This window comes from Heterocephalus glaber, unplaced genomic scaffold (assembly GCF_053883595.1).
Source record: "Heterocephalus glaber isolate CG9 unplaced genomic scaffold, H.glaber_assembly_v1.0 deba00001561, whole genome shotgun sequence".
Classification (NCBI taxonomy): Eukaryota; Metazoa; Chordata; class Mammalia; order Rodentia; family Bathyergidae; genus Heterocephalus; species Heterocephalus glaber.
The window spans coordinates 8,584,091-8,597,575 of NW_028258349.1; the positions used below are offsets into that span (position 1 = coordinate 8,584,091).

Consider the following 13,485-nt stretch of genomic DNA (forward strand, 5'->3'; position numbering starts at 1 on the left):
GCAACTCGAGAGATGCCACTTTCTATCTCGTCTTTAATACATTTTCCAATTCCTTCAGAATATTTTAGCTTCAGAAAGAGCAAGAATGAACTTCCCAGTCTATGAGTATATTTTTGAGCCTGATATGGGCACCCAAAATGATCTCTAGATCACAATTGGAGGCTTTTCAGAATGTCATGCTAGGTTGTCGCCCTTTGGATGTGACTCTCCACGGCACTTTCTGGGGCCACTCCAAAACTGCTTCTAAATTTTCCTTTGGGACCTAAAGTATGTTCCAGGTAGGTGTGAAGCAGGTGAATGGATAAAGACGTTGCTCTGTAGGCCCAGAGGATGGACTTCACAGTGCATCTTTCAAGTCTCTCACTTTCATTATTTTAAAAAATCCTATTATCTAAGAAACTCAATTCTTTCAAACCCACCAAAATTGCAGAAGGACATCTGATCCTGGTTAGCAGAGTTCCCTTCCAGTTCTCTGGCATCCGAGATTCCCCTGAGTACCTGAACACGGTGGCCAGGGGAGTAGAAAGAACAGACGCAAGTCTCCAGTGCTTACCTGAAGACACCAGCCCGTACATCCTCACCAACCAGGGAAGCCAGAGATTTGTAACAGAAAGTTAGACTCTGTGTCAAGCCCTTCATGCAAACAATAAATATCACTTCTGCTCATAATCGGACTTTTCTCCAGCATCGTCTTTGAATGTTGAACCTTTTTCAATTAATTAAAAACTATGCACTGCAGAGTGCATATTTTATCAGCCCTCAGCTGCTTAAGTGTCTAGAAAAGACCAGGCAGTTTTTCTTTTTCTTTCTTTCTTTCTTTTTTTTTATTTTTCCAGGCAACCCAGAGCAAGTACTTGCAAGGGTCATATCTTTTTAATTATCTTTTCTCTCTTTGATTAATTATTCCGTCTGACAATAGCGTGTTTCTAATGCTATTCACCTGCCTTTGATGATTGACAACTTTTCTGTCTGATTCAGAGCAAACAGCTGCTGCCACAATCTCCTAGCAACCCGGGTGTGATGGATGAGCCCCCAAGATGGATGGCTGCAATAAATCATGTCTCCAGCCATAAAACTGAGAAAAAGGGATAAGAAGAAAAGCGAACAAAAAACAAAACAAGGTTTCTTCCCATGAGTGCACTCAGTTCCTTACCAATTATACCTGAAATGGACTTTGCACCTATTAATAGCAAAGTTTTTCTAATCAGTAAGAATGGGATGATGCCATTTGTATCAAAGGTGTTTACAATTGTTCCTGCAAATCGGCACTTGTACTCCAATTACCTCCAACACTGCCCAAGTACAAGGGCAGATGATCAAAGTTTTCCTTTCTTCCACAAAGTCTCAGCAAGGAACAATATCACCTTTTCATAGTTGGGTACGATTCCGGAAACCAACAAAGGATACAAGTCTGATCCTACCTGGTTTCTGGCAACAGCTGGGCAACCCCAAAAGTGAACCCTAAGTCACATTGTGTGCAGTGCAAAGGGTCAGAACGCTAACATGACTTCAAAACCAGTACACACAAAGTTGTCTAGAGTTCGCGAGTGAATAAGCCGCATTTCTATTTCTTTCCTGTTTACAGCAGATACAGGCTTTCTACATGTCAGGGAAAAGTTTGTCGCAGAAGCCTCAAGATACAAACATTTAGCCCTTCCACAGATTTGAAATTCTCATTTCTTTAGATAAAAAACTATCCCGATCTAACTTTCTATGCCATCATTTTTTAAAATTAATGTCCACAGTGTAAGTCATACAAGAACCCTTAAATTTAATTAACAAATCCAAATAAAGTCACATATTTAATAGAATCCCTGACAATTGAATTTGCACTATCAGGGCTCTCCTGGTGGAGAAGAGGAGCAGGAAGGCCAGCAGAGTTTCTTTTTCTTTTTCCACTGGGAGCTGGGCAGCAAGGCCTCTCTGAAGAAGTATTGCCAAAGCCTCCCTCCAGGCAGCTGGGGGCTGCAGCCTAAGCCAGCCTGCGTCCCTAAACACATCCAGTAGGTGGGGGTGTCCTGGTGCACACAGCTCAAGGGTGAAAAGGAACCAGAAGTGATTAACCGGCAGGGCCTGGAAACAGCTGTCCACATCAGTCCTAGTGGGGGTTGGTGGGGGCCCAGCTGCGGAGAACAGAGTGCAGACACAAAGGGGAAGAGGCTGCTGGGAGTAGGGGCAGGGAGCAGCAGAAGATCATTTTTTATGTGAAATATTCCTGAGACGTGGAAGTCTCTGTTTCTTCATTCTCACACTACTAACCCAGCCAACCAGTATTTTTTTTTTAAGTTATACTGTGTGCTAAGCTTTTCAGATAGATTTTTTTTTTTAAAGCATGACACAGAGTTTAAAAAATCAGACAAGGTTTCTGGCTTCAGCAACTCAAGCTCTGTTTATATTTTAATGTTTCGTACGTGACTGCCTCTATGGGGGAAGAAAGGGAGAGAGAGAAAAAGTTGCCTGTTAGCTTTAGTGTAAATCACAGACACTTCATTTTTTCCTTGTGTCCTTGGAAATTATTCAAAATTAAAACCTCTCCCCGTCTTTTTATTTTATTTATTTTTTTTTGAGGGGGGTGTCTTCTCCATTATAAATGGGAGGGCTTACGTCTGGTCAGCAGCAATGAGAACCCAAGGCCAATCAATGGAAACACACACACACACACACAGGTCCTTACCCTGCCCTGGCTGGTCCAATTCTCAAGTTACAGGTTTACACGGCAAGTCTAAATAATATTCAAAATGATGAATGGCACCCGAAGCCCAGCATCCACCATCAATCTTTTTTTAAGGAACATCCATCTTCAATAACGCACGTTTGAATCATGTGAAGCCAGGAGCCCTGAGATTCATTTATACCATACCTCACAAGCTGGGCTGGCTTGAATGATATCTGTCAACCTTTTTTTTAACCCCTCTCTTGACTAAAGGGGAAAAAGAGGTGGGGAGAGAAAAGGAAAACAGGAAGGAGTGGGGAACAGGGAAGAGCATCAGAGGCTGAACAGTGTGGCTTAGCAGATGATACGGAAGAACATAACCTCCTCAGTGCCTCTGCCAACCTCATGCCCGCCCGCCACGCCACACTCCCCGACAGTGATTCCGCAGAGGAGCAGGCTCTCGCCTCCCCTCTCCCCTGCCTCTCCTCTCTCCTCCCTCTCTCTCTAGCCAAATCAGCAGTGCTCTCTCTGCAAGCCACGCTGTACTGTAGGGAAGAGGAGGAGACAGCATCTTCGGAATTGGGCTTCCCTCCCCTCCCTGTTGTCTGGCTGGGGCCCATATGATAAATGACATATGTCATTCTGTCAGGAGGGAAGGGTGGGTCAGTGATGTATGACTCCGCTGAAAAGGAAATCGACTGTTTGGCATGGTGTAGCTCTTCTCCACCAGGATTTAGTTTCCGTACTCTGAAATGAATTCTTCGACGTTTCAAGTGCACAGTTAGGGCAGGCTGCTGGGAGGCCTGGGGATATCGCACTTTATCCTCCCCCTGCCCTTCCGAGGGCAAAAAAAAAAAGAAAAGAAACCTAAAATGATCCTGCCACTGGATACCTGCAAAAGGCCACACGCGTGTCAACGTCCCCAGCAGTCACACACCAGGGGTTATTAAAAGTGTGACTTCAAAAAAAAGAAAGAAAGAAATGAAGTGTAGTAAGGTTAGTCCTTTTATTTATTTATTTTTTTTAATGGCAAAGGGCTGACACAAAAGCAAGATAAAAATTAGCATGTTTGAAGTAATCGTCCCACAGCTTGACATCTGCATAGTAAATTTTAAAGGAAAAAAATGTGTCAGACAGCCATGAGCCGCTTCGCCCTCCCCCCTTTCATTAGCTCACTGCCAGGGTGGCACTACTGAACCTCATTACGGCGAGAGGATTTATGGAGCTGAACCCAATGGCAAAGAAAAGGCATCTGTCAATAATTGTAGGGAGCTGCACTCACAGCTTTGAAATCTCATTAAGTATGCAGTTATCAGGCATAAAGATCAAAAACATTACTCAACTCCGACAGAATCTTATGGAGGAACATTAATTAGCAACAGGCCTACAGTACAAAAAAAAAAAAAAAGAAAAGAAAAGAAAAGGAAAAAAAAAACACAGACTTCCTCTCACACCTGCCCAACCCACAAACCTAAAGCAACACTCCCCCTCCCGCCTGAAAAAAAATAATTCCCAGCATCTGAGACTGATCAAGAACATGAAACAAGAGAGACACACACAAAAAGGAGGAGAGGGAGGGAAGGGGTGGGCGGCAAGCAGGGAGGGAGGGGAGAGGGAGGCGGGGAAATTCGGTTGAGAAAGGCTTGGCGGTGAGGAGAGAAAAGGAAGAAGCTGTCAAACTTGAGAAGGATGTCAGCACTGGCCCTGATTACAGGGGCCTATGGAGTTCGCAGACCTTTTATCATCCTCCCCATCAAAACCAGCTTGGGAGTCACGGTGGGAGGACTGGAGGCTTCGGTCTGTGGTTGAAGCCAGGGGCGCAGACCAGGACCCCCTGGCCACCTGGCAGGCAGGACATCATGCGTGCCCAAGGCCAGGAGGCAGACCCAGCCTCCCCTGGCCAGGTCTGCACTCAGTCCCAAGGCCAGCAGCAAGACCAGCTTCACGGCCCTGGACACAGGCCAGGGATCGCAGCACCTCCTTAGCACACTTTCCTCTTCCTCTGGAAAGACTGGAGCATTCCCTTCGCTCAAACACACAGTCTCTTGTTTTACTTCTGTGTATGACCACTTAAAAACATAACACACACACACACACACACACACACACACACACAGGAATTCACATAAAACTTGTCAGGCCAACACAGGGTCATGAGGCCCCATGACCTCTGTGACACTCCATCCAGAAATGGTGCAGTAGAGTATGAGTGTCCAACACATCCGCAGGCCAGTTGGATCCAGGATCTCCAAAAGGAGAAAATTAAATTATAAGGGTCCTGTGCCACCACATTCCCATCTCTTGTGGACTAGGCTGGAAAGGATGATTCATGTGTGTTCAGAAACATTTCACGAGCACCCTGCTCCTGGGATCTCAGGTGAATTTCCCTGATGCTTTAGGAGGGGTCTCAATCCACTGAGGGTGTGGGAAGCGACTCAGAGTCTCAAGATCATTCAGGTTTCAGTAAGTACACTGGGGCCACATCAGCCAATGTCCTGGCACTTCGCGCAACAGTTAAGCACCATCCCCGTCTCCCCATAAACTGTGTAGAATTATAATAATGAAGCAAATAGTCTATATTTTATTTCCCTTATTATACTATACAGAAAGATAGCCTTTTCTGCTTACCCATAAGCACATGCTCTCATGCTCGTCTGCTCTAACGTGCGCACGCGCACGTACACACACACCCACACCCACACCCACACACACACACGCACAGAGGGCACTTCTCATAATCCCACACCATGAGAAAACCCAGAGAACAGCACCTCCCATGAGTTGAATGCTCTGCTATCATTCTCCTAGCTCCTTACTCCCTCCGATGCCACACTCTCCCCTCATGCCATGGCCACTTCTGAAGTGTTTACCTCTCTCGTCCACACAAGACAAAAACCTTTTCTTAATTAGCCACATCTTTAAGGAAATGGGCATTAAGATTCCTAGGCAACCAGCTTGGAGATCCCTCCAAGCCAAGGCCCATCCTTTCCAATAAATGCCTCTCCTTTGGAATATCAATGAACCTAGCTCAGAAAAAATTGTCACCCATAACCAAAAATAGTCAGGAACACTTGTCTATAAACCAGACTTGAGGAGAAGGATTTTAGCAGTAGCGTTACAATAAGGTGTTTATATTTTTTATGTGCTTACCATATTACCTTTATTATGTGTAACATCAAAGTGATTATAGCAATTACATCTAACAGAATTAATTACAGAACTTCCCATCACTCCAGGATACATAATGCATTAGAGGTAAGCCAAAGAAAGAAAACATCTTGATTGTAGTAACTATTGTTGGTATTTATATTTTTCAGCAGCAATGCCAAACCAGCAGCAGCTTTCAAGGCAATGGAAACTGAGAGGTTTAGTAGGAAATGAGGTTTATTTTCTTAAAATGAAGTACCACTTTGGCTTAGAAATATGTTGGCTCTAGTGGACATACAAAGTCAGTTTAATTTTTTTTTAAGTGTAAATCTTTAAAAGGTGCTGGTGAATCCACCCAACCAATGTTACTACATAAAGGAAAAAGCACATGGGTGAAAGACTTACAAGTCTTTACGTATGCAAAATAAATTCACTCAAGGCTTCATTAATATTAATTTAAATTCAAAACCCATTTACATTAAATTGTTCATTAAAAATTGCCTATTTTATGCAACATGCATTTCTCAAAGAACTCAGAGGAAGCTGAATACATAGGACTAGATTTAATGATGGGGATGGAAAATCAAAAGTAGATGAATCTGAGTCATTGCACGTATATTACTAAGCAGCCCTTTGCTCTGCATGAAGGATAGGTTCCAGTCTGGGAAACAAACACACATTCAGAGTATTTCGTTTGCTGCTACTATAAACTTGTGAACATGACCTTCTGGCCTACCACAGAGAGGAAGAAGAAGAAAAAATAAAAAACAAGAGAAATCGGTGGAATGCAAAGGCCCAATCCAAAACTGGGCTTGGGAATAATCCAGATATCATACACCTCAGAAACCTAACTAGACTCAGAATACATTGAGAGTTGGTTTTGTGTTTTAAAGAATGTACATTAGTTTCCATTTGCTAGTGCCCATCTTGGTCTAGAATTAATAGTTTCTCTCTCCCCTATACTCCGCCCTCTGCAATCCTTTTTTCTCAAAGCCAGGAGACCAGGAATATGATGACAAGTAGTTAGTTAAGTTCCTTGTTGTTATGCCCTCCCACCCGAAGACAATCTGAACTTACCCTATTTTCCCAACAGCTGTTCTGGATGAAGAAAACACAGTCATAATTAATAACATGTGTCCTGACAGTATGAATTAATAATTTATCATTAACCCCAAACAAATTTAAATTATTCTTCAAGAGCCACACCTTTGCATAACTGAGAAAATGAGGTAAAGAGATAGTCAAAAAGCCCAGGTAATATGACCTTTAGTGAAATGCTTTCCTTCCTCTCTATAAATCTCTTGGGCTATTCTGGTTGAAACAGTGAAATAATTTACAGAATTGAAAGTAATTAAACCTAAGAATCTAAATGCTGATCAAATCAAGTGTATGCGCTAGAAATGTCTTCTTTTTTAAATGGAGCTTATAAAATATTCAATATTTTGTCAAGGACACTATGTAATCTTTCTAATTATGATTCCTAAATCTGAGTATGTCAAGTTGTTCAGGCAAGTAGTCATAAGCAGCTTAGGTCCTACTACTGTCTTTTAAAAATAAAAATATTATCTCCCAAAACACATAGCATTATTCTACTTACAGTGACCTGAATTTTTAAGTCCACATCTAACGTAAATTTTTACAAGTGTTAAAAATTAAGGAAAGTGACCAACTCTATGTATCTGGTTCCTTAGAATTCAGGTGAAAAAAAAAAATCCAGAAAGGAAGGAAAAGAAATTTTCATAGCCATTGTTTAGTAGGATTTTAAAATATTAATTTAATGGCTAACTGCAAATACTGGAAACTAGAATTAATCTGTCTGGATTTTTTTTTTTAAAAAAAGGCTTACAGACATTTAAATGCATGTATCAGGACACTTTATCAACCTAACATAAAATTGTCATCTTATCTTATTATATGACTATTTTATGCATGTGTCAAAGAATTTAAAAATGACTGCCTGTCTATTGAGTCTAATTACAACTGCACATTATCTGTCGGGATGTACTAGTCCATATCATTGTTACCAAATACAATATATTGTATTCACCTTTCATTTTTAACTTCAGATAGAGAAACCACAATTTGGAGCATAACTAAAACACACACACACACACACACACACACAGCACACACAGAGCAGGCACCTTCGAGGGTTCTGGGTAAATGAAACTACCATCCTATCCTGCTCTGTTTCCCCGTGGGCTGGGAGTGATACCACAGGAGTGTAACACAACAGTTTCTTTGGAAGACTCCTCTATTGAAGCAGGCAGGGGATGCCGACACTGAGGGGCAGACACACACCCCACTTTATTTTTATTTATCTTTTACTACAAGACCAGAGCTATTTCTACAGTTTGTCCACTCACAGGCAGGAATAAAACTGGGCCAGCAGGAAACCCTCACAAGCTGCACTTGGAGTAAGTGCTGGCATTACTGGATTAAATGTAGCCGCGGCACAGGAGGACCAGAGACTTCCCAGCTCCTCTCCCTTCCGCTTCCTGCCTGTGTGCTGCAGCCCTGCCCAGGCCTCACTCTGCCCTGACACGTGGGAAGGAGGCAGCACCCAGCTGATCCAGGCACTTGGTCCTCAAGGTGATCCTTCTCCTCCTAGAAATCCCAAAGGAGCAGAGCAGGGGTAGAGGACAGGTTTTTATTGCATGAACTCACCTGGGCTTCACGGGCACTTCCCGTGGCCCTGAGCAGTCACCTTTCATTCTAATCACTTTACAAAACAATCTTTACTAAAAAGAAGGAAAAGGCAGACCTGTGAGGCAATTTGGGGAACAAGTGCTGATACATCAGTTATTGACTACCCGTTTATGAGAGCGCTCAAGGCAAAATGGAGAACAAAATGACAACATCAACCCATCAACTGCTCACAATCAAGGGTGGCCCGGGAGAGCACTGAAGCCCTCACTGACAGTTGTCAAGATAATGGGGGCACAGCAGCTGATTCTGGAACTTTCTCTTCCCCATGTGGACATCCGCAGAAATATCCTTGCTGCCCAGCCCCTTCGTTTTTTTGTCTTCATCCTCTTGATTTTCCTTTTTAAAATTTGCACTGTTCCTCTTATTTCACAGGGGTTTATGGAAGGCCAAAGCCAGTCATTTTGTCGCCTTGCTACAGAGACTACCTGTCCAAAAGAGAAATACGTAGCAGGTTCAGGAGCATGGAAACTCCCCAACCGGATGCAGAATTGTCCTCCTGAAGGCTCCAGGGGGATCCAAGAGAGAATACAAAGGCTCCTGCTGGGGCTGTCCCGAGGTACGCACCAGGCTCAGGAAGGCACTACCAGGTGGGCCACCAAGTAGGCCTGCCCATGTCAACTGGCAACTGGAATGCCCCTATCCCAGGAGGACCCACAGTGTTCTGTGACACCAGCAGATCCTAAAGTGATTCAAGTTCTTTTTACAAAGTCAGGATGCTTGAAGTGGTGTTGTTACCTAAAACTCCATGGAAGAGTGCTTCTTTCCAATGGAAGACTCAAAAAGGGCAGTGGCAGGTCATTATTGGCCAGGGATTTTCTAAAAAGCTTAGGCAATGGCCTTCTATGAGTTCACATTTTCCACCAAAAAAAAATGTATGCTAATAGACAAACTATTACCTGCTATTAAGTATTAGTCTAATGTGTTTGTTTTTTTTTTTAAAGAAAATACTTGTTTAAAAACAAACACTACAAATAGGAGACAGTCATATTTTAATCACAGAATAGTAATTTTGCCTAAAGAACACTCACTGGCCTTCGCTAACCCTGCTTCTCTGAGCTCATACAGGCAGCAGCATCTGCCCAACACAAATGTATGGCCCTATGAAATCACACGCCTGAAGAAAGGAAACTCCTGCCCAGGTTTCTCTCATGCAGGTAAATAAAACTCTCTCTCTCTGAGAAAAGACACCAAGCCACATATAATTTGTATTTAAAAAATAGTAAAGTATAGAAAGACGCCTTTTCAGGGATGCCTGGAGCCTGCTTCGGCCTTCCGCAGCGCAGCATTACATTTGGCCTAGATAGAATGACTGTGTGCACCTGTGTGCTGACTGCAAGCTCTATCCAGCTCGGCCCTTTGTGGTTGTTATTCTACCCCAGACCATTAAAAGGGCCCTAATTCCTATGACATGATTATCCAGGTACCAAAGCCCATTTGTCACCTGCAGCAGAAAATTGAGTTAATGCACAACTAAAGGCAGCCAGGACTGTGTAATATCAACTTGATTACATCAAACTAGCTGCAAACCTAATTCTGCTGGATGACACTGCGTCGAGCTTGTCATCTCCAATCATTAAAGCTGTCAGGAATCCATCAGGTTTACAGCTAATTAGGTGAACACTAATGAAGCTGGCAAAACAACTTTTCTTTTTTTATGGCTGAGCGGACCTTTCAGTTTGGAGGGGAAAAAAAATTCTCGAGTATTCTCAAGGTTGCTGGGGACTGGATTTCCAGTTACCAATCAGCAGACATCTTTCTTTTTCCCACTCTCTATCAGTACAAAGCAATCAATTTGTCATCACTCCCAGTATGCCACAAAAGCAGGCATGAACCTTATAACTTGCAGCTGTGAGAACTAAAAACGGAGGGAAAAAATGGGAAGTTTCTCGTCCATCCAAACAAACAAAAAAACTCACACAGCTTACTTATTGGCCTGTGCATACTTATCACCAGCTTAAATGTGGAAGTTTCTTTTTTTCTTCCACTCTCCTTAAATAAGTAGCCCTTCAGTCTTTCTCCACCCCCTCCTCCACATGTCCATTAGGCAGAGGCATTCTGATAAAGTAAATCCAAAACCAGAGTATGGGAAAGAAAGAAAGCACTCACGCTGCCAACTTCTGATTGACCATTAAGCTATTGATGAATGTGCCTGTCAGGAGAGAGACAATTAAATCAAATATGAAACAAAGTCGTTTTGACGGGTCATTTTGATAGAGCAAAACCATTCTTCCATCTCCTATTAGTCGTGCAGTCAAGTTTTCATATAATGAATTTTTCTTAACTGACCTGAGAGTTCCTGGCTGGCCTTTTAAAAGGTGCAAAAAGGTTAGTGAACAGGTTGCTTTAAAAAATAAAAATAAGGCCAAATGTACATTTCCTCTTTCTGTAATCATTTGAGAAGACAGTCGTCCAATAAGAGCCTCAGATGGGCAGGGTGGAAGAGAAAATCTGAACTGTAGAGAGAGTTCTAAACCAAATGTAAGGATGTAATCACATATGGTTCATCTGATTGAGGCACTCAGATACCTTACAAAGTGTATCCAAAAAGGAAAAAAAAAAAACCTGGAAGACTGGAAGAAGCCCAAGACATTCCTGCTACCCAACTTTGTGGAAGATTCCTCCAAAGTTTTAGAGTTTATTTTAGGTATATAATCTCTCACTCCTTGAGCTTGGAATTTAAAGCAGAAGGTAGGACGAGCAGAAGCATCAGGAGGTGAGCTGGGAGGCCGTACTCTCTCTACAAGCACTACTGGGATTTTCGAACTTCCTAAATTTGGGCAACACTGAGGGCAGAGAGCAAAACCTGCATTATGTGCACCAAGCCGAGTGTATTTTCCTGCTAAGGTTTTCTTAAGACACTGACAGACCAGCACATTTCTGGAGGAAGAGAGAACGTCAGTCATTCCCCTTCAGTGACCCTGTGTAGAGAGACTGAGTCCAGAGTGAGGCCAATGTGGGAGATTCACTGGCGGTGCTCGCTGGCCTGATGGAAATCACCAGTCACCAAGGGTACCATTGGCACTTGGCACCAATGCCTGTGCCGTCTCTCTGCTCTCCTCTCTCCCATCAAAACAAGAGAAGTGAAAGAACAGAAAAGAAGTGAACCTCTAGACAACCCTCCCCTTCTCAGGCAGCATCTGACCCTCTGCTCATCTGAGTGTTACTCATATCAAAATACATCTCATCCATATGTGGTCCCTCCAGCAATCTGCCCCAAATCCCCAAAGTTGCACTGACAAGGCCCTCCTGACGTCACAGAGCCAGAGCGTGGCCTCACTATTGCAAGTGATTTATTGATGTTTATTGGGAATGAATAGATCAAAGGCAGCAGCATGACAGGCGATCAATCAGTCATCAAATCAAGGGTGGCAATGGGCCAGAAACCCTTCTTCCAGGCAACATGCCCCCAACTAACATTATTGCAAAATAATATAACGTGTGTGGGTTTTGTTTTGTTTTCAGTGATGCTTTTTTCCAGAAAAGAAAGAAAAAAATCAGTTTGGTTTTAACAGGAGTTGACACTCCTGGAAAAAAAGGGGAGGGTGAGGAGGAACACTCAGTCCCAGAACTAAGTGCTACAAGGGTAGGAAAAGCAGCACAAGGAGGGGCTGGGGGTTAGGGGACACGAACCGGGTGGAGGAAATGCCAACATGGAACACTGACTTGACAGCCATCTGACAATACCCAGACCCTGTCCGCTCTGGTTTTCACAGAAACTGTGCCCGGTTTGGGCCCAACAAATGAAGAATCAATCGAATTAGGAGTAAGGTGGCCAAAGCGACCGGCCGCCTCACTCGCTCGGCATCTCGCGTTCTGCAGACACCAGGCAGTCCCCAGCCGGCCCGCCGCGGGAGGACACTGAAGGTGTCCCGGGAACTCAAGTGACCCCGCCCGCCCCGCACAGAAAGAGACAGACTAGGGCTCTTTCCCATCCGCTCTGCAGCCCGACAGCGGGGGAGGCGGGGACCCAGCGCAGCTCAGTCCGCCCCGAGCGCGGTTCCCGAAGTGGGCGCTAGCGGGAAGAGGGCAGAGCGCAGCGGGGCGTCCGGGGGCGCCGGGTACCCGAGGCGGACGCTCGCACCCAAAGAGAAGAACAGCGAGAGAGCGGCGCCCGGAGTTACTCAGCGCCGGAAGAGGGAGAGGGGCGAGGAGTGCGGCGAGGAGCGGGGTCGCCGGCGGCCAGAGGCGCGGGGCGAGGGGAGGAAGGAGAGGAGAGGAGGAGGAAGGAGAAGCGGCTCGTACCTGCTGCGCGCCGGGGCGCCTGCTGCTTCCTCCTCGGCATGATGCTTCTCCCGCGACTGCCACCGCCGCCGCCGTCGCCGCTGCCGGGCTGAGGAGAGGGAGGGAGGGGCGGCGGGCCCGCGGGGGGGCGAGGCGGGCCTGCTCTCAGCCTCCCCCCCGGAGAGCGGCCGCCCGCAGGATGCTGCTGCGCCCCGGCTCTCCGCGTCCCCCCCTCGCCGCGCTCCGCCGCGATCCCCGAACGTGCGGAGGGAAGAAGGAGGGCGGGCGAGGGAGGCACGGGGAGGGAGGAGCGGGCGGAGGAGGAGGCTGAGGAGGAGGAGGAGGAGGAGGAGGGGGAGGACCGCGCTGCCCGTGGAATGGGAAGTTTGACAAATCGCTCCAGAGGCCGGAGAAGGAGGGGGCGGGGAGGAGCGGCGGCCCAGCCCCCCCCCCCGCCCCGTCCCCAGACGAGGTGCGCGGGGCTCGGGGCTGGGGGGCGGGGAGAGGGGGAGAAGGCAGGCAGAGGGGTGGGAGGAGGAGCGCGGGAGCGCCGCTGGCCGGTCCTGCCCCGGCCCCCGCCCCCGGGCAGGGGGTCACGGCGTCCGGGGGGCGCGCAGCCGCCGCCGCGGCCCGGGGCTCAGCGGTCCAGTCTTCTGCCCGCGGCGCGGCTGGAGCGGCGGCGTCGGCAACAGGCAAGCTTAAAGGAAAAGGAGATGATCGTGTCACTCGCCTGCCCGCGGGGGCGCCGCGTCCGC

The 13,485-nt window shown here is 46.0% G+C and overlaps 1 protein-coding gene across 1 annotated transcript in view; it reads right to left on the reverse strand.

Moving 5' to 3' along the window:
* Tshz3 (teashirt zinc finger homeobox 3) overlaps window positions 1-13,166 on the reverse strand; it is a 71,050-nt gene extending 57,884 nt beyond the window's left edge. The window contains exon 1 of the mRNA XM_004858788.3: window positions 12,752-13,166. Within this exon, the coding sequence (XP_004858845.1) occupies window positions 12,752-12,791 (40 nt within the window). The 5' untranslated portion in view covers window positions 12,792-13,166. The remainder of the gene's footprint in view (window positions 1-12,751) is intronic.
* Window positions 13,167-13,485: the final 319 nt, after the last annotated feature.